General features: G+C 41.1%; 1 protein-coding gene across 1 annotated transcript in view; it reads right to left on the reverse strand.

Moving 5' to 3' along the window:
* Positions 1 to 1,622: 1,622 nt before the first annotated feature.
* Positions 1,623 to 18,378, reverse strand: part of Scin (scinderin) — a 67,181-nt gene continuing 50,425 nt past the window's right edge. Inside the window, exons 8-16 of the mRNA XM_021202032.2 lie at positions 16,972 to 17,187; positions 14,960 to 15,081; positions 14,419 to 14,509; positions 10,848 to 11,018; positions 8,427 to 8,604; positions 8,073 to 8,194; positions 4,793 to 4,870; positions 2,396 to 2,456; positions 1,623 to 1,866 (exon numbers count right to left, since the gene is read on the reverse strand). Coding sequence (XP_021057691.1) covers positions 1,739 to 1,866; positions 2,396 to 2,456; positions 4,793 to 4,870; positions 8,073 to 8,194; positions 8,427 to 8,604; positions 10,848 to 11,018; positions 14,419 to 14,509; positions 14,960 to 15,081; positions 16,972 to 17,187 — 1,167 coding nt within the window. The 3' untranslated portion in view covers positions 1,623 to 1,738. The remainder of the gene's footprint in view (positions 1,867 to 2,395; positions 2,457 to 4,792; positions 4,871 to 8,072; positions 8,195 to 8,426; positions 8,605 to 10,847; positions 11,019 to 14,418; positions 14,510 to 14,959; positions 15,082 to 16,971; positions 17,188 to 18,378) is intronic.

Below are 18,378 nucleotides of genomic sequence, written 5' to 3' on the forward strand. Positions count from 1 at the left end.
AAAAAATGTTCAATGTCCTTAATCATCAGGGAAAATGCAAATCAAAACAACCCTGAGATTCCACCTCACACTAGTCAGAATGGCTAAGATCAAAAACTCAGGTGACAGCACATGCCGGCAAGGATGTGGAGAAAGAGGAACACTCCTCTATTGCTGGTGGGATTGCAAGCTAGTATAACCATTCTGGAAATCAGTTTGGCCTTTCCTTAGAAAATTGGACATAGTTCTACAGGAAGACCCAGCAATACCACTACTGGGCATATAACCAGAATGTGAACACTTAGATCCTTCTTAGAAGGGGGAACAAAATACCTATGGAAGGAGTTGCAGAGACAAAGTTCAGAGCAGAGACTGAGGCATGACCATCCAGAAACTGCCCCACCTGGGGATCTATCTATCCCATAAACAACCACTAAACCCAGACACAATTGCAGATGCCAACAAGAGCTTGCTGACAGAAGATTGATAAAGCTATCTCCTGAGCGGCTCTACCAGTTCCTGACAAATACAGAAGTGGATGTTCACAGTCATCCATTAGACAGGGCACAGGGTCCCCAATGAAGGAGCTAGAGAAAGTACCCAAGGAGCTAAAGGGGTTTGCAGCCCCCTAGGAGGAACAACAATGTGAACTAACCAGTAACCCTAGAGCTCCCTGGGACTAAACCACCAATCAAAGAAAACACACAGAGTGACTCTAGCTGCATATGTAGCAGAGGATGGCCATCAATGGGAGGAGAGGCCCTTGGTCTTGTGAAGGTTCTATGCCCTAGTATAGAGGAATGCCTAGGCCAGGAAGTGGGAGTGGGTGGGTTGGGGATCGGGGGAGGGGAGAGAGGATAGGGGACTTTCAGAGGGGAAAATAAGAAAGGGAATAACATTTGAAATGTAAATAAAGAAAATAATAAAAAAAAAAGAGAAAATGTACATAAAATAATAAAATAAAATGTAACCATAGAAAAGTCATTTGACTACTAAATAGGAGTTAATAAATATAAATCCATATCTACTTATACATAAAAGTATCAAACTATAAAATTAATAATCATTAACCCATTAAATTTGGCTAAAAAGTCACAATACAAAATATTTTCCAAAAGTTGTATTTTAATTATGAAAAACAGCATTCAATGCATATTCTTTATGATATTGAGCATGTGCTATCAAATATATAAAGTTAAACTTATAGAAATAAAATGTGTTTTATCATAAGAGACCTGTGATTTTAGTTTTCTACAAAAGCTAAAGAAGTTCATCTTATATAAGGACACTTGGGAGTGAATGCCATCCAAGTCAAATAGACTTGAGATGGGAAACAGCAAAGCATTGTTAAAGCCATATATAAATTAAACCTTACTGCAAACAGAGAATAGCCAGAAGGGGAAATGCTTAGAAGCACTGTAGCTTTTCTCTCTAATGTGTAAAGACAAGTTTGGCTAGCAGTTGCTGAATTATAAAATTGCTTCCTCAGAAATTCCCCTAGATTGCAAAATTAATCCAAAACAAATAATTTGCTTTAGGTTATTTCAGTATAGTAACATACAACAATTCCTTTTAAAAGAGAAGTAGAAGGAGAAGAGGAGCATATTGTCATATATATATATATATATATATATATATATATATATATATATATCCATTTGGCAGGAGTTTATCTTCAAAAGCCAATAACAAAAAGTAAACAAATCCCCAAGAACAAAGTGGGGCAGTTGCCCCGATACAGCCGGGATAGTTGCTGGTTTTACCACTTGCTAGAGTCCCAGCCCAGAAACCAGCCAGTGAATGTGGGGGGCTCATGCCCTTGCTTGATGATGACAATCGGTGTCCTCTTGTCTCTTCCAGAAGGGTCTGTCTCAAGGTACATTTTGGCTAAAAAGAATTGAAAAGACAAAAAAGGTTCAGCTAGTTTCAGTTAAACTGAAAAAATACTCAATGAAAAATTCTTGCATGCAAGAAAAAAATGAAATTCTTTTTGCCCCAAGTATCCAAATATGAACAGTTTCCAGGTGTTTCTCTCACCTGCCATGAAAAGTACCATCAAAAAGTGTCATTGTTGCCTGAAAGAATCCCAAACTTTATGGAATTATTATGATATAGTTACTGTGTCACTTCTGTAAATAGGAGAACCATGCTAAAAAGGACACAATTATCAAACATTTTCAAAAATAAGTATATTGTGAATTTCATAGAGACTTATATTCTAAGTTAGACAAAAGAGCAATTTTCTTGTATCATGAAACTCTTTCACTTTAAAAGTTACCATTATTCAAGTTCAGATAGACAGCTGGACATCTTAAGATTTGATGTGTATTTTTTTGGAAGACAGGCTAAAAGGATGGCCAGGCTGGCCGGGGTAACGCTGCTGAGTTACTGCTGCAGTCGTCCCAAGACAACTTACCGGACTTCACTGATTCCTTTTTCTCAACTTCATTGGCATCTTTGCCAATCCAAATAAAGATCTGGGGAAGAAAAAAAAAAATGCAATGAGAGCAAGCACTCTATAGGGATTTCTGGCCTAGAAGTGGGTAAAGGTGAGGGCTGTGGAAACGCTGTGGCTTTCTCAAGGCTCCCTCTCACCAGAAGACCCTTGTATTCACATCCAGCCTTTCTGACTACAGTTTACACTTGAACATGTTTGCAAGGAGTATTCTAGTTACGAAGTGATCTTGCTTTCTTTCCCTCACAGCTTCTCAACTGCGTTTCCATCCATCTGCTGAGGCCACATGGCAGGCATCTCCACCCCAAGCTGTAGGTCTAAACAGCAAAGGACTGCATGTGGATGCAGGGCTTGTTTATGGTTGTCTTCTTGAATCCTTGGATTCCATCTAATGCTTTCTTATAGTACAGTGCCCTGTAAGACTTGTTAAAGTACTTACATTGTTCAGTACTTAAATATCAAGAGTTTGAAATTTTATTTAAACTGTTACATGAATAATCTTTATAAAATAAATATGTGAACCTGTGATCTGTATACATCCATTCCTTTGTCAAATGTGTAATGCTGAAGTACCCTCCAGAATTACTTTACACTTAAGTCACCCTACAGTCACTTGGCAGAGCAACTTAGGCCAAATTTTCCCTTGTGTTCTGACACACAATGTGTTGGACACAGAAGACACCACAACAGCATAGGATCTTGGATAAAAGATATAACTTATAAAGAAATGAAATGATATTCTGGGAGGATATAGAGTTGAATCCCCAATTCAAATATGTTCCTTAAAGACCCAAGGCCAGAAACCAATCTAAAGGCTCATGGGTTAAGAGCAACTGTTCATACAGACTAAACGAGGTTGGTTTCCAGCACCCACATGATGGCTCACAACCATTCATTAATTCAGTTCCAGAGGATCCAATGTCCTGTTATGACCTCTGCAGACAAAACACTCATGCACATAAAATATATACTCCTTTTAAAATATTTTCTATTTTCTATTTATTTTTATTATTTATGTGTATGAGTGTTTCCCCTTTGTATGTATCTCTGTATCAGATGGCACGCTTGTTGCTCAAGGAGGGGTGAGCCTCTGTGTGAGCAGTGGGAATCAAACCGTGGTCTTTTAAAACAAGTGCAGCCGGGCGTGGTGGTGCCGGCCTTTAATCCCAGCACTCGGGAGGCAGAGGCAGGTGGATTTCTGAGTTCGAGACCTGCCTGGTCTACAGAGTGAGTTCCGGGACAGCCAAGGCTGTACAGGGAAACCCTGTCTCAAAAAAACAAAACAAAACAAAAAAAAACAAAAAAACCCCAAGTGCCTTTAACCACTGAGCCAGTTCTGCAGCCCAAAATAATTTGTTTTGTTTTGTTTTTTTTAAAAAAAAGGAAGGAAGGAAGGAGGAAGGAAAGGAGAGAGAGACAGAGAGAGAGAGAGATTTGAAAATAAGTTTGTGAATTATTTTATAAGAGTAGGCCTAATTCAGTGTTTCACATATTCTTCTATATAATTTGATTCTTAACATATATGTTTGTCCTTTTCATGGTTGTTAATTTATGTAAAGATTTTTAAAGACCACCATGTGTATATGCATGTGTGTGTGTGTGTGTGTGTGTGTGTGTGTGTGTGTGGTGTGTATCACCTATCAAGTCACCACTGATTTTCTCCTAAATTAAGACCTATAAAAGAGTAACGTATTTTGCTATTTAGTTACCAAACTATTGTGTGCCTGATTTTTTTCACCAAGGAATGGGTTCCTCCTTGGAAATTCTGTTGAAATTCTCAATATTTTTGTCTCTCTCTCACAGCATTGCACATATTCATGAACATATTCATGAATCATTGCACATATTCATGCACTTATTAATGTAATGAATGCACAAATTAACAATGAGTATATATAGTTTATAAACAAATGAAAAGTTGAGGGGCTGGTGAGTTGGCTCAGTGGGTAAGAGCACCCGACTGCTCTTCTGAAGGTGCAGCGTTCAAATCCCAGCAACCACATGGTGGCTCATAACCATCTGTAACAAGATCTTATGCCCTCTTCTGGAGTGTCTGAAGACAGCTTCAGTGTACTTACATATAATAAATAAGTAAATCTTTAATAAAAAAAAAAAAGAAAAAGAAAAAGAAAAGTTGAGGTTTTTGCCTAAAGCTATAAAAGGTGAAAGCTATAGAATGATTTTCATAGTAAGAAACCAACTTACCCTATATATCGGTTTTATTGCTAAACTCTGTGAAATTTCTCTTGAGTACAGTCTAGTATAGCCCAGACCTATTTACTATTTGAATTGCCATTTCTCAAAGCAAATACTGTCAGTTCCCAACAGTCTCCTGTTACGGACAAAATATAGCTGTACCTGTTCCCACGCATCAAGTAGCATGACATCATCTTCTGCCAGGTCATCCTGGGTGAACTCTCCCGGAACTTCTTCAATCTGAAACATTTGAAGAACTTTATGACCAAACAATACACAAAGGAAGTTTATAATACACAGGAGACAGGTGCTGTCTAGTACTTTGGATGGCAGCAAAAAGCTTGATTGTCTTTTATTTTTCTTAGTGAGGGTAAACAGATTTATCTTTGTAGTTGAGTATTACAAAATGATGGTAGAGTCTGGCCAGGATAGTATTTAATATAAACATAGAATCTGAACACATTTAGGACAGACATGTATAGTCAGTGTGAACACAGCTCCTCTTTACTTGTGGTTTCCCGTGACAAAAACTTCACAGGTTTTCTTGCCTGCCTAATCTCAAGACATTTGATAGAATGGCCTGGGTATGGTGTTATCTTCTTTTTATAAGTCAAGACTGTTTTAGTTAAGAGTCAGTTGATCTGGTTATTCTAATAAATCAGCAAATTTATTTAGGCAGCATAATATATGTGCAAGGTTTCATTGTTTTTATTTCTAATGGAATAAATTTTGTTTTCTGTCATTAGATGGTAATTGAGTTACTCATTACCAATACAAGTAGACCATATTAACCTGAAGCTCAAAGTTTTAGAGATTTCTGCAATTCTTCCTGATTCTTAGGAATGTTTAGATTTTGGTTCCCAATTCCTTGCACCTTCCCTTTAAGCAGTCACACGAATGGCATAGACATTGGCTTCTGCTAGTTTATATTAGCAAATGTGACTTCTCAGGGATTTCCTGTGCTCCTAACTCTGTCACAGGAAAATAGGCAGAAGCTCCAGACTAGAACAAGCTAACCAGACAGCTTCACCATCTTGCATGTTTTCTGTGCCCTGAGGAGATTCCAAAATCCTTAAAACAACAACAAAAAAGCAAAAGCAAAGCAAACTGGAAAGCAGCATGATCAGAGAGGAATACATTGCTTTCTATTGCCATCTTGTCTTAAAGACTTGTCGGAAGCAATCTAGGAAAGGCTAAAGGCAAGCGAGTGAGTTTTCTGGTAATGGCCGGCCATTGTTCATGGCTTGCACTGGGTGAGCTCTAAGAATGCAGGGTCCTTAGAGACTATGTCCCAGGATTGCTTCTTGCTGCTGACATGCCTTTCCTGTCACTATTACCTAGCCTAGTGGTTCCCGGGCATCAGCCCACCTTATTGGACAAATTCCCTGCAGATCAACATGAAGATGAACTTTCATAAATTAATGCTGTTTAGATGAATTAATTATAGAATTCCTAACTATTCTTAATTCAAGTACTTTTTTAAAAAAAGTTTGAGGTGGTTTTAGTTGTTTCTGAAAGACAAAATAAAGTTATAATCAAGAATAGAATGTGCCCCCCTCATAGAATAGTAAGTAAAGGTTGGATAATAAGGAACACAATGAGATTTCACAATTACACTAAGAAGAGAAATAGGCTTGGGACAAATTTGTGATCAAGAGAAAACATTCATTCTAGGTCAGGTCCAAGGTTGAAGCCACAGGTGTGTACTATGATAAAGCAGGGCCATGGGAAACTGTTGCTTTGAATTTGTAATAAACTTATAGAATGAAATACTGCTTTGAACTTACTATCATCATCCTTCTGTAACTCCTCTTTTGTGTAACATTTTATCCATGTGGTAATTTAAAAAAAAAAACTTAAAAGTATAAAGAGAAGGTATAAAAAGGCAGCTGCCTTTGAGTCATTCCTGTTCCTGTAAGGAACACTAATAAAACTTATTGGTTCACTGTGGGGCACTGGGCTATACACAGACAGTCTGGTCTCCAGTCGAGCTGAGATGTTGAACCCTAGGACCTGGTGGTGATAATTCACCTACATGGGATGGAAGGAGTTCTCTCATGTGTTCTGGAACCCTGGCTCCTGTCAAAGTTATCGCCCCCTCAGCCCCCACAAGAGAAGCATGGTTAGTAGTCACATAGGCAATGTCCCAAGTTTCTGACCTTCAGGCTAAACTCCTCCCCAGTTACCTAGCAACAGTAAAGATAGAAGCATAACATAAAAAGGACTGCTTAGCCCCTCCTCACTCTCTTGCTATCTTGCTCTTACTCCCCTTCTCTCCTCTCTCCTCTTCTCTCTCCTCTCTCCTCTCTCCTCTCTCTTCCTCTCTCTCCCTCTTACTCTCTAGCCTTTCTCCTCTCTCTCCCTTTCCCCTTTGTCTCCTCTTGGTCATGGCCAGTCTCTCTCTCTCTTTCTACCTTCCCTCCTTTACCCCTGCCTTTCTATAATAAGCTCTAAAACCATAGACTATCTCCTGGACTCAAGGCCCACTGTGCAGACTCTTGCCTGCTTGGGAACCTCTCTCCCTCAGCCCTTGCTCCCATAACCCTGGGGCACAGGGTGTCGCCCCGGGTCCCCTAGTTTTGGGGGCTGCCCCTTGTCCATTCCCCGCCCCCAGTCAAGTGGGGTAAGTGGCTTAGATGCCCACCCAGGGGCCAAGTGAAAAGTGTCTGGCAGCCCTCCCGCATCCACCTGCCCAGAGCATAGGAGGAGCTCTGACCAGACATAGGCTATCCTCCTTCCCCCTCTTTCCCCAGCCCCTTTTAGTTCCCACAGTCCATCAATTTGGACTTTGGTTGTTTTTTGTTCATTGCCCTGTCATTGGTTTCCTATCTGGGGCAAGTAGACGGTTATTCACATCTCCCTAGGAATGGTGTCACACAACAGATATTCACAGTCTTCTACAGTTACTTTTAATTGCCTGAACTATAAAGGACTAGAAAATAAAACATTACTCTCGATGTTAGGTAATTTTCAGAGGAGCACAAAGTTCTCTGTGACCTTCCTTGTTCAATGCCCTTAAGAACCCCATATGTGTTTGTTTGTTTTTTTGTTTCATTCAATCAGCCTGGGGGGAAAAAATCTATATTCCTCTGTTTACACTTAGATGAGAAATGATGGCTCTACTCCCTCCTGAGAAACTAAGTACTAAATGAGCAGAACCAGCCATCCGCATTTCACAGAGAGACACTAAATGCGGATACAGATGTGAGGTAGATATTTTTAAGGACATTTTGATTTATATACTATAGAGTTTTCTAGATGTTTCTGCATCTGTCACATCATTAGGCCTTAAACTACTTGTACAGAGTAAAGATTGTTACCAACAGTATACAGAGAAGCCAAACCCAGGATTCACAGTTGTCCCACACACTTGAAAGTTCCTCGAACCAGGACAGGATGCTTCTTCCGCTAACAGTAGGCTCTGTCTAGTTAAGACACTTACAATAAATCTTCCAGTTTTGTTGGAGCAGCCATAAAGCCGAGGTGGATGGTCTTCAGCCCGAGTTTCTAACAATGGTGAAGTCTGGTAGTCTCCCCTCCCTCCAAGAGAGTTCCAGAATTCCTCTATGGAATGCACAATGAGTTAGTCAGTAGATATTCAGGAACATATATACTTCATAGGATTTCACATTAATGGCAATATTATTTCATCCTAACTAAATTATACCAGATGCCATCAATACTTGCAATTAACAGAAGCATCCTTACACAACTCTAGTGAAAAGAAAAATGACTGTGTATTGATTGAAGTCAATTAGGACTATGAGCACGGTGACCTTGGGCCCACAGCACACACCTGGTTCCTTGCCTTCTTGAATTCTTGAAGCTTTGCACTTGAGGACATCAGCCACATACTCTGCTCCTTTCTCCTCCTCTTGGCTAGCACCTTTCCCTATCCAGATGAAGCCGTTGTTTCGTGGCAGTTTTAGGACAAAAGTGTCATTAGAATTTAATGAATTTGCATCAACGTCAACCTAGGGTATGAGGGAAAAAGAATACAATGATTCAAATTTACTACTGAGGCTGGGGAACCATCCAGAGCCTTCTGCCTGACCCCAGGACATTAATTTAAGGCATAGGTGCAATAGATGCCTGAAACACTTGAGTAAGCATCCAGGAATATGAGCAAAGGTGACAAGAAGCCAGTGCCCAGATTAGGGTGAGCTTGGGAAAGGAGAACTGTCTGTTTACGGAGACCAGCTTGCCGGGTAACAAGACAGAAGGCCATGTAGAATCCTCATAACCGATGTGTCAGAGAAAGTAAAGAGGTAATGGCCGATTTGGGATGCTGCAAGGAAACGGGGTGATGCACTGAATTCAACTGATGATACCCCTAAAGAAATGTCAACTACGGAAGAGGTCAGGAATTCAGCAGTGGAGCACTGTGATTAACTCTTCCATATGAACTCAAGTGAGTGTCCACAGGTAAGGACTCCACTGTCAATTTAATGAATTAAAAAAAAATTAGTTACGATTAAACACATGAGACTCTGTGCCTAGAGTGTTATAGGTAAGATCAATATGGAGACCGGATTTAAATGATAAGACCACATGAGATCACCTTGGCTTGAAACACTCCAGTGCTTAGTGGCCAAGCAGAGTAAAGCCCAAACAAACCTCTCTGGGAATGTGATGACATCTACCTCATCAGAAAAATATGCTCAATAAACAGTACAAGTTGACTGTGGTAAATGCCTGCCTGTGGCTGGTTAAGAAAAACAAGATCAGAGAAGTGACCTTTGAAAGCGCTGTTCTCGTTCACCCCACTTACCATATTTAGGCTCGCAAGAATGTGTGCTCTCAGAAGGACAGAAATGAGAAAACCCAGGAGAAGGCAAGAGACGGTTTCTACAGAATTTGTTTTCAAGCACATCTCCTGGTTTCATATCTCCTGGTAAATGATCCAGGATACAAGAATAAATTTGTCATGTATATGAGGAAAAAGGAGATTACAGCCTACAATCAGAACGAACAGCGAGTATTGGAAGAACTGCGAGTCTATACAAGGAGATCTGAAACCAAAGAAATCTAAGCAAAACCAGAGAGGGGATCATGGGCAGAGGAGTAGACTGGGGGCTGGAGCAACTTGGCTTTAGATAAGACTCATACCTGTTTATTCTATGTGATAAGTATTTATTAACCAACTTAACAGATTACTGCAAAATATATAATTTATGGGTGACATTGATATTAATTGATAATACATCACTTTTGTATAAGTTACTAATATATGAATTCTTAAAAATATTAATCAATTGATCTTTTTAAATTATTTTATAAGCCAGAGAAGAGGATGATATCTATGTACAGATGTAGCTAGTGAAATTACAGGAGTGCAGATGTGGTGATCTGTATGTGATTACATTTTATGTTCTCTCTGAGAGGAGGAGGAGGTTGTTGAAAGGAACAGGGTAGAATAGAAGTGACAGAGATCACCGGCTGTGGCCATCACAGTGGCAGGGCAGATGACAACAGAAGAGGGCTGTGGGTGGAGGGATGGCAGGAGGAGGGGGCTGCACTGGTGAGGAAGAGGCAGGGATGAACCAAATAAAAAGAGAAGGCAGAGAGGCCTGGGTGAGCAAGACAGGCCCATCCAGGGGTCCCAGGGAAAGGAAACTGAGGAATTACAGCTCCACCAGGAGTCAGCCAGTCTTCAGAGGGCAGAGATGAGGCAGGAAGAGACTCAGAGAGATTGCTGGTAGATCAAGGCAAGACTGGTTGAATTTTCAGATCTGGGCTGCATGTCTCCTCAAATATAAATGGGTTTGGAAGCAGCTCCATATCTGGAGAAACACGGGGCAATGGAGTGGTGGGAGGGGCCTGGATTGCAATGGTGGCTAGAACTCAAGGTGGGGCAGATTACTCCAGTGTGGGCAGATGTTCTTGTGCAAAGGCCTCCTTCTTGGATCTCCCCAGGTTTCAGGATCATCTGATCACACCTCACAATCTTTCTGCCCAGACCTTTCAAGGTAGAGCTGTAGCTGCTTCCTGCCTCTTGCCAGTTTCACTGGAAATGATATTCTCAAATCTCATTTGTTTGGGTGCAGTGCAGTTGAAAAACCTGAGCTGCCCTTTCATTCAATGCCTCTCCTAGTGTTTTACACTGTTGAAGTCAAGGGCATTTACTTGCCAGTGCGTAGAGGCTAACATTGCTGATAGCCAGGTGGATTGGGAAGTCAATACCCAGAACATATTCATGAAATGTGTATACCCTTACCTCCACGATTCTGGTGATAGATGCCAGGTTCCTTCGAACTTGAAAGAGGCGTGTAGGGGGAGCCGGTGCCTGCCCTTCTTTCTTGGATGTTCCATTCTTATAAATAATGAGTGGCTTGTTTTTGAACAAACTCAGCAGGTGAGCAGGTTCTTTGCCTTGAGAGACACGGACCTGGGCAGGGAGACAGAAGTATGAACTTGAGCTTCCAGAGGCCAGGCAAATGGGAATTCAGAGGCGTTCTCAGCTACAGGGGCTTCGGGAATACTGAAAATAACTGACTTCATAAGCATGGTTCAACAATTACTCATCCGAATGGGTGAGTGGCTGCCTGAGGAATATCTTCTGGCATGGTAGCACAGTTTGGGAAGTGTAGGACGAGTACTGAAAACAACCAATATGCTACATAACCTTCAAAAAAGGGCAACTGCCGACGTGAGGCGAAGGGGCACTCATTAAGGTCGGTACTTCACTCCAAAGGGGAGTAGAGTGGAAAACGGGTGGATTGAATTGCTTAATAATTTGTTTAAGTGCTTCCAAGTTACTTCACCAAAAACACAAGAGCAATGCTATTTAAAAATAATTTTTGTGAACTACTGCCATCTAGTGATTTACAAAGAAACTAGTATTTCATCAACCCTAGGATTCAACTGGCTAATTCCTAGAAATTGGTTAGTTGTGCATTATCTACCATATTGTGAAATTTCAAAACACAATGTGAAGCTATCAAAGATTTTGAATCATTTGTGAGGAACAGCTTTAAGCTGATATCTCTTCTTAGCTAATAAATATTATATCCCAACCAATGAAATATTAGATTAGGAATGGAGCCGCGTGTACCTGAAGAACCCAACCATTTTATTAATCAAGTTTGTTTATCAACATGGTTGATATGCCCTTTTATACGTAGAACCAGGTCATTCATGTATCTATTAATTCATACCAAGATGGAGAGAAAGCAGCTAGAGACTAAGCTCGGTCTCCACATCACCAATCTTATGTTCTAAAGCATCTGCCTCACCTTCCTGCCTAATTATTACACTTGAAAACCAAAGCTCACATGTATAAAAGTTTTGAAAACCAAACACCTTTTATGTCATATAGAACCTGAGTTCACCTGACATCACACATGAGGTAGCTAAATGGCACATCCTTGTGAAGAGAACACTTCACACTTCATGATGCTGAATCAGAACTGTCATAAACAGGCTAAGGGGGCTGTCTAGAAGATGGTTTTTCTTAGTTCAAGGGAACAAATGTCAGAGAATACAGCTAAGTGGTAAGGCAACCAACCCTATTTATAACCCAGATATAAAGTGAGAGGACATACAAAAGAGAGATAGAGACAGAGATCTCTAGCTAGGTGTAAGGCCAAGGAACAAGTTAGTGCCTCTCTGCAAATAATAAGAGTAGACAGACATGCTGCAGATAGAGAGGAATGAATTAAATAGAAAGAGCATATATTTCTTGCAGATACTAATAACAGTCATGAAATGTGGCAGACACTCCAGCATGAGGGAAAGCTGACTTGAAGAAAGAATGTTGACACTGAAACTCACTGGAATCAGACCCTTAGACACAGTGGAGACATGCCGACCTACTACTTATACTGTTTGCATATTGTCAAACATTAGTTGCTGTCCCCTCTTATAGAAACAAAGTGTGTATATGTGTGTGCATGAATGTGTGTATGTGTGTGTGCATGTGTCTATGTACATGTGTGGATGTACATGTGTGTGCATGTATACGTATGTGTGTGTGCATGTGAATGGGTGTATGTACATGTGTGTGAGTGTGTGTGTACATGTGTGTACATGTGGGTGTGTGTATGTGTATGTATGTGTGTGTGCATGTGAGTGTGTATACACGTGTGTATGCATATATATGTGTATGCCTCTGTGTGTATGTGTGTGTGTGCATGCATGTGTGTGTGTGTGTGTGTGTATGTATATGTATGTATGTTTGTGAGTGTGTGGTTTTGACGCAGGGTTCAGTCATTCTCAACGAGTTTTTTTTGTTTTTCATTTTCAGAAATACCAATCGCAGGATCCATTCCTCCCCTCCCTCACTCCACTTCTCTTCCTTTGTGTCTCTTTTCCCGTCCCCTGTGCCCCCCTTTCATTCTTTCCTTTGTTCTATCCCCTCCCTGTCCACTTTTGTTTTCTTTTTACTGCCTGATACTTCCATCACTTTTGGCCAATGGATTTTGTTTCAAGCAAGATTCTGATCTCTAAGAGGGAAAATATGGACTATGTATCTGTCAAGGTTGATTTTTGGCTTGCCCGTGTGAACCATAACTTAGGGACTTCATTGACTGGGAATGTTTAAAATATCGTTCTATGTTTTTACTTATGTTTTACAGTTACCTATTGTCGCACAGCTGAAAAGTGTCCACTGTGCTTGCTTTGTACTGTTGCGATTTCTTGTTGCTACTGTAGTAATTAGCATACAGAAATTCATCTTATGCTTCAACAGACCATAGATTTGAAGTGAGTTATTACCCTAATTTAGTCACTGGTTAAAATCTATAGGAGTTAATTCCCTGGGCTGGAAGCTGGTGAGCACAGCATGATGATTGGAATGAGAACGGGTCCCATGGGCTTACATCTTTAAATGCTTGGCCCCCTGCTAGTGAAAAGTGAAACTGTCTGGGAAGAATTAGGAGCTGTGGCCTAGTTAGAGAAGGTATTTTGGAAGGAGTCTTTGAGCTTTCAAAAGCCCATGCCAGGTCCAGTCTTACTCGCTCTGAGGATTAGGATGTAAGCTCTTCGCCCCTGCTCCAGCACCATGCCTGCCTGCCTGCTACCATGCTTCCCCTCAAAGGGTGGCCATACCCTCCCTCACCCTTTGAACCTGTAAGCAAACCTCTAGTTAAGTGCTTTCTTTTATAAGTCACCTTGGTCATGTTGTCTCTTCATCAACAAACTAATAGAACAGTAACTAAGATATACAGGGACTCGAGGTTGAATTCTTTCCCTTGCCATTTTCAGCTCCTCCAGGTTGCCTGTATTCTTTTTGGGGTCCCTTTCTCCCCTAAAGCCAGCAGTGGTCCATGCAGTCTTCATCATGATATATCACTCTCATTCTGCCCCTCTCCCTAGTTGACTCCTAAGTATCCTGTTGAGTGTTTTGCATCACCCAGTAATCCCAGATCATCTCCCTAACTTGAGGTCAGCTGAGGAGCAACTACGGTTCTGTCTTCAATTTTCATTCTCCTTTGTTTTTTAAAATAACATTTTCAAAGGGTCTCTGGGTAAGGATGTGCTCATATCAACACATAAGTCTGTCTATTAAAACCGGCATAACTGTGGCATATGGTGGATTCTAAAGAGAAGAGACTCTCTTTGGACTCTTAAATTATTAGTTTATTGATGTTTTTATTCTATTTTCAGAGGCTTCCTCTTCTCCAGAATCTGAGATGACTAGTGTGTTATAAAATATTTGAATTTCAAAAGAAAAAGAAACCAACATAAAAATCCCAAGATCCCTTCTGATTGTGGGAAGTACACTTTCATCAGGAAGACGGCTGGGAAAATGGGGACTTGCATGAGTTGAGAAAGTAAAATATACCAACCTGCACAGCCTGCCCTCCAAGGGACCGATCCAACTGAACAGTCAGAAATGCAGACATGGTCAGCTCATCTCTGGTAGCATTTGCTCCTTGCCTAGAGGGAGGTCAACAAATTACACTGGCTTGTAGTTAAGTTTTAATACCCTCTCATGCAGCCATTTCAAAAAGAGACATAATACTGTAAAATATCAAGAGGAAGCCAACAGTTCAACATGACCAGAGCAATCAAAGCTACTGTTGTTTTCTAAGTACTAATCCTTGACCTCCCTATGTATTTCGAGAAATGCAGACATTGAGACATTGTACAGGACCTTTTCATCTCCATTTTAAAGAAACTGTGCCTTGGCTCCTTATATGACTTTGCTAAGCGATCCATGCCTGTCTGATGCCTGTTATGCGGGGAAGTTCATCCCCACAGTGCACAGGGCCTGGGTACTACCTGCATGCTATACAGATAATCAAAGGATGGCTCTCCCTCACGCAGCACAGAGTACAGTCATTGTATGTGCATGGCCCATGGCACTTGTGCCCTGGAAAGACTCACCATGTGTAGATGATCTGTCCTCTGGGATAAGTGTAGAGGATAATGTAGCAGTCACCACCATAGAACTCGCCATAGGAGCTTGGGTCAATCTGGACTCTACCACTGTTCTCTACGCGCCAGATCTGAAAGAGACAGAGCAGATATAACCTGCCAAAAGTTCACTGGCCTAAAATACTATTCACAAACTGTACGCCGTTTCCACTTTAGATTCATTATCCGGCAATGTTTTAGTTGTTTTTTTTCTAAACAGTTTTTAATCGTAAAAAAGCAAGAAGGTTAACAGATTTCTTGACTTTTGAAATCTTTTCTCTCTTCTGTTTCCACCACAATATTTCATCAGTTCTGAGAATCTTGTTGTTGATGGGTTTGTTCTTAAATTTTGTTGTTATTCCGTCTTGAGACAGGATTTCCCTATATATTCCAGGCTGATCTTGAACCCATGATCCTTCTGCCTTAGTCTGCAAAGTGCTAAGAAGATGGGCATGTGCCATCTTGCCCAATAGTTTTGATACTATCGGTGTGAGTGTATGTGTGTGTGTGTGTGTGTGTGTGTGTGTGTGTGTGTGTGTGCATGTGAGCACAAGCGCATGTGTATGAATTAATGAAAAGAATATGGTACTACTAAAATAAAACTACAACCACTCAGTTCAGAGATATGCTTCAAATTTATAGAAAAAACTGTTCATCATTTGTGAAGTGGCCAGTGAGCCACCAGGCACTGCAGTGTGCCCTGTAAATGGCACCATTCTTCCCACATGGGTACTGGGGAAAAGCAGGTCAGTATATGGCTTTGGAATATGGAGTGAGCAATCCAAAACACAGTGCAGGCTGTCTGAGGAGAAGCATCTCTGCACCTTCTAGAGAACAAAGGGTTCAGCAACAGAGCCTCACCAACCTCAAAAACCTAAACCCAGACACCAGGTATTAGCAGTGCCAGTGTGCTCCAGGATGGCTTCTCCGAGAAGCTGTGGCCAGAGCCTAAGCCCGCACCACAGGCACAGCTGGTGACGAAGCTCAGTCTGCTCAGAATGCACTCTACAAAGCTTCATGTGCTGAGCTGCAGTGAGGACACTCAAGCAGGACAGGGATGCAGACCAGGAGGGTGATCCCCGTCTGATGGTGGCATAGGAAAGCTGATGACCTTGTTCCCACATGCCAACACCTATGCAGCCTAGCATCATACTTCCAATCTTTTAAAAGAGGAAAAATTGGGAAGAGAGGCCCCTTTGTCTTGCAAAATTTATATGACCCAGCACAGGGGAATGTCAGGGCCAAGAAGTGGGAGTGAGTGGGTAGGGGAGCAGGGGCAGGGGGAGGGTATGGGGAACCTTCGGGATAACAATTGAAATGTAAATAAAGAAAATATCTAATAAAAAAATAAAATAACATCCTTCCACCTTCAAAAACAAAAGAAAGAAAAGAGGAAAAATTATTCCCTAAATTTATCAATTATACCTGGTTCTAGCGTTGTGATAAGACCTAGAAATAAATGTAGATGCAAAGGATTTAACTCTTGTCTTCAAGGAACTGATGAAAGATTTAGGGAAAATTCAAGAATAAATAACAGATTGTGATACATTTGGATAACAATTGTGTGGTACATTTGATAACAATTGTGTGATACATTTGATAACAATTGTGTGATACATTTGGGGAAATCATCACCTATACATACACCAAGAAGACCCTTTTCAGTGCTGAGGGACAGCTCCTCAGAGGAGGGCATACTGGACTGAGTTGCTAGCCATGGAAACTGTTTGACCATAGTGCATGGAGGAGTGGGGATACTTCAGATGTCAAGAGGAGACCCAGGGTCAAATCCTGAAGTTCCAGCAGGAAAGAATCTTCAGGAAGGCTGGAGAGCCGTGCAGATATTCTAAAGGTGAGAGGCTATTAATCTGTCCTCACTAAATCAGGTGACTGGAGAGTGGACTAAATCTGATGAAAATCAGATATCTGATCAAAACAAATGCCTGATAAAAACACAAACAGCAAGAGAGAGAGAAAAGTACCTCCACCCCGCCAGAGCCATCGTCCACCATGTTGTGCTGAGCTGCCATCTGCGGAGAACTGTGCAGTTTTGAGGCATCAAATGGAATCTGCTTTATCTGAGCCACTTTCTCCGTGATGTACACCTTCCCAAAGCCATCACTCTGGTCTTTATCCTTCCAGTCCTTAAAGAACTGTTTGAAAATTGGTGTTTCACCACCTTCTGGAAGAACCTGAATCTGCAATTTAAAAAATATATATATATATCAATGGGAAAGTAAGAGACCAAGAAGAATTGCTACAGTAGGGGAAAGAATGAAGTAATGAAAATACTGTCCTTATTTCTATGACACTTGTAACTTTGTAAGTCTTTACAACTACAGCAATTCAACCTAGGTTTTTCGCACAGCTGAAGTCATTGCTGCTGAATTTGAATGATAAAGATGAGAAAAATGTTTCATGTGTTACCACTGCATAAATGTTTCTCTATGTTAGGTTCACAAGAGACCAGGAAGAAATGATCCCACTGTGTTATTTGTGCCAGGATACACACACACACACACACACACACACACACACACGGAAGGCATCAATGAAATAAGAAATTCACAGAGAAAAAGAGTAGCTAGTCGGGGCTGGAGAGATGGCTCTGTGGTTAAGAGCACTGACTGCTCTTTCAGAGGTCCTAAGTTCAAATCCCAGCAACCACATAGTGGCTCACAACTATCTATAACAAGATCTGGTGCCCTCTTCTGTTGTGTCTGAAGACAGCTACAGTGTACTTAAAATTAATTAGTTAATTAATTAATTAAAAAAAGAGTAGCTAGTCAATGGCTGACTTGATCTGGAGGAAACAAACATTGTAATGCTGTTGCTCAGGCCTTCATGATTGTCTAAAGAGTGGCTGATAAAGATGGCCTAGTCAGCCATCATTGGGAAGAGATGCCCCATGGTCTTGCAAACTTTATATTCCCCATACAGGGGAAAGCCAGGGCCAAGAAGTGGGAGTGGGTNGNCAGGGNGCAGGGTGGGGGGAGGGTATAGGGGACATTTGGGATAACATTTGAAATGTAAATGAAGAAAATATTTAATAAAATAAGTTTAAAAAAAGAGTGGCTGATAGTCTTTATGGAAGTTATAAATTTTTTTGAGACAGGGTTTCATGCAATGCAGGCTGGCTTCAAACCCTCTAGGCTGCTGAGAATGGCCTTGAACCGATCCCCCTACTTGCACCTGCCAAGCACTGGGATTACATGTGTGCGCCACCACACATCCAGTTTGATGCAGTCTTTGAGATGGAGTCCAGGGCTTTATACATTCTAGACAAGCATTCTACCAAGGGCATTCTCAGCTCTTTGTAGCCCTATAGTCTGACCTCCACTTTCTGCAAAATTTTGCTCTCTCTCTCTCTCTCTCTCTCTCTCTCTCTC

The sequence above is a fragment of the Mus pahari genome, chromosome 7 (genome assembly GCF_900095145.1).
Source record: "Mus pahari chromosome 7, PAHARI_EIJ_v1.1, whole genome shotgun sequence".
NCBI classification, from domain to species: domain Eukaryota; kingdom Metazoa; phylum Chordata; class Mammalia; order Rodentia; family Muridae; genus Mus; species Mus pahari.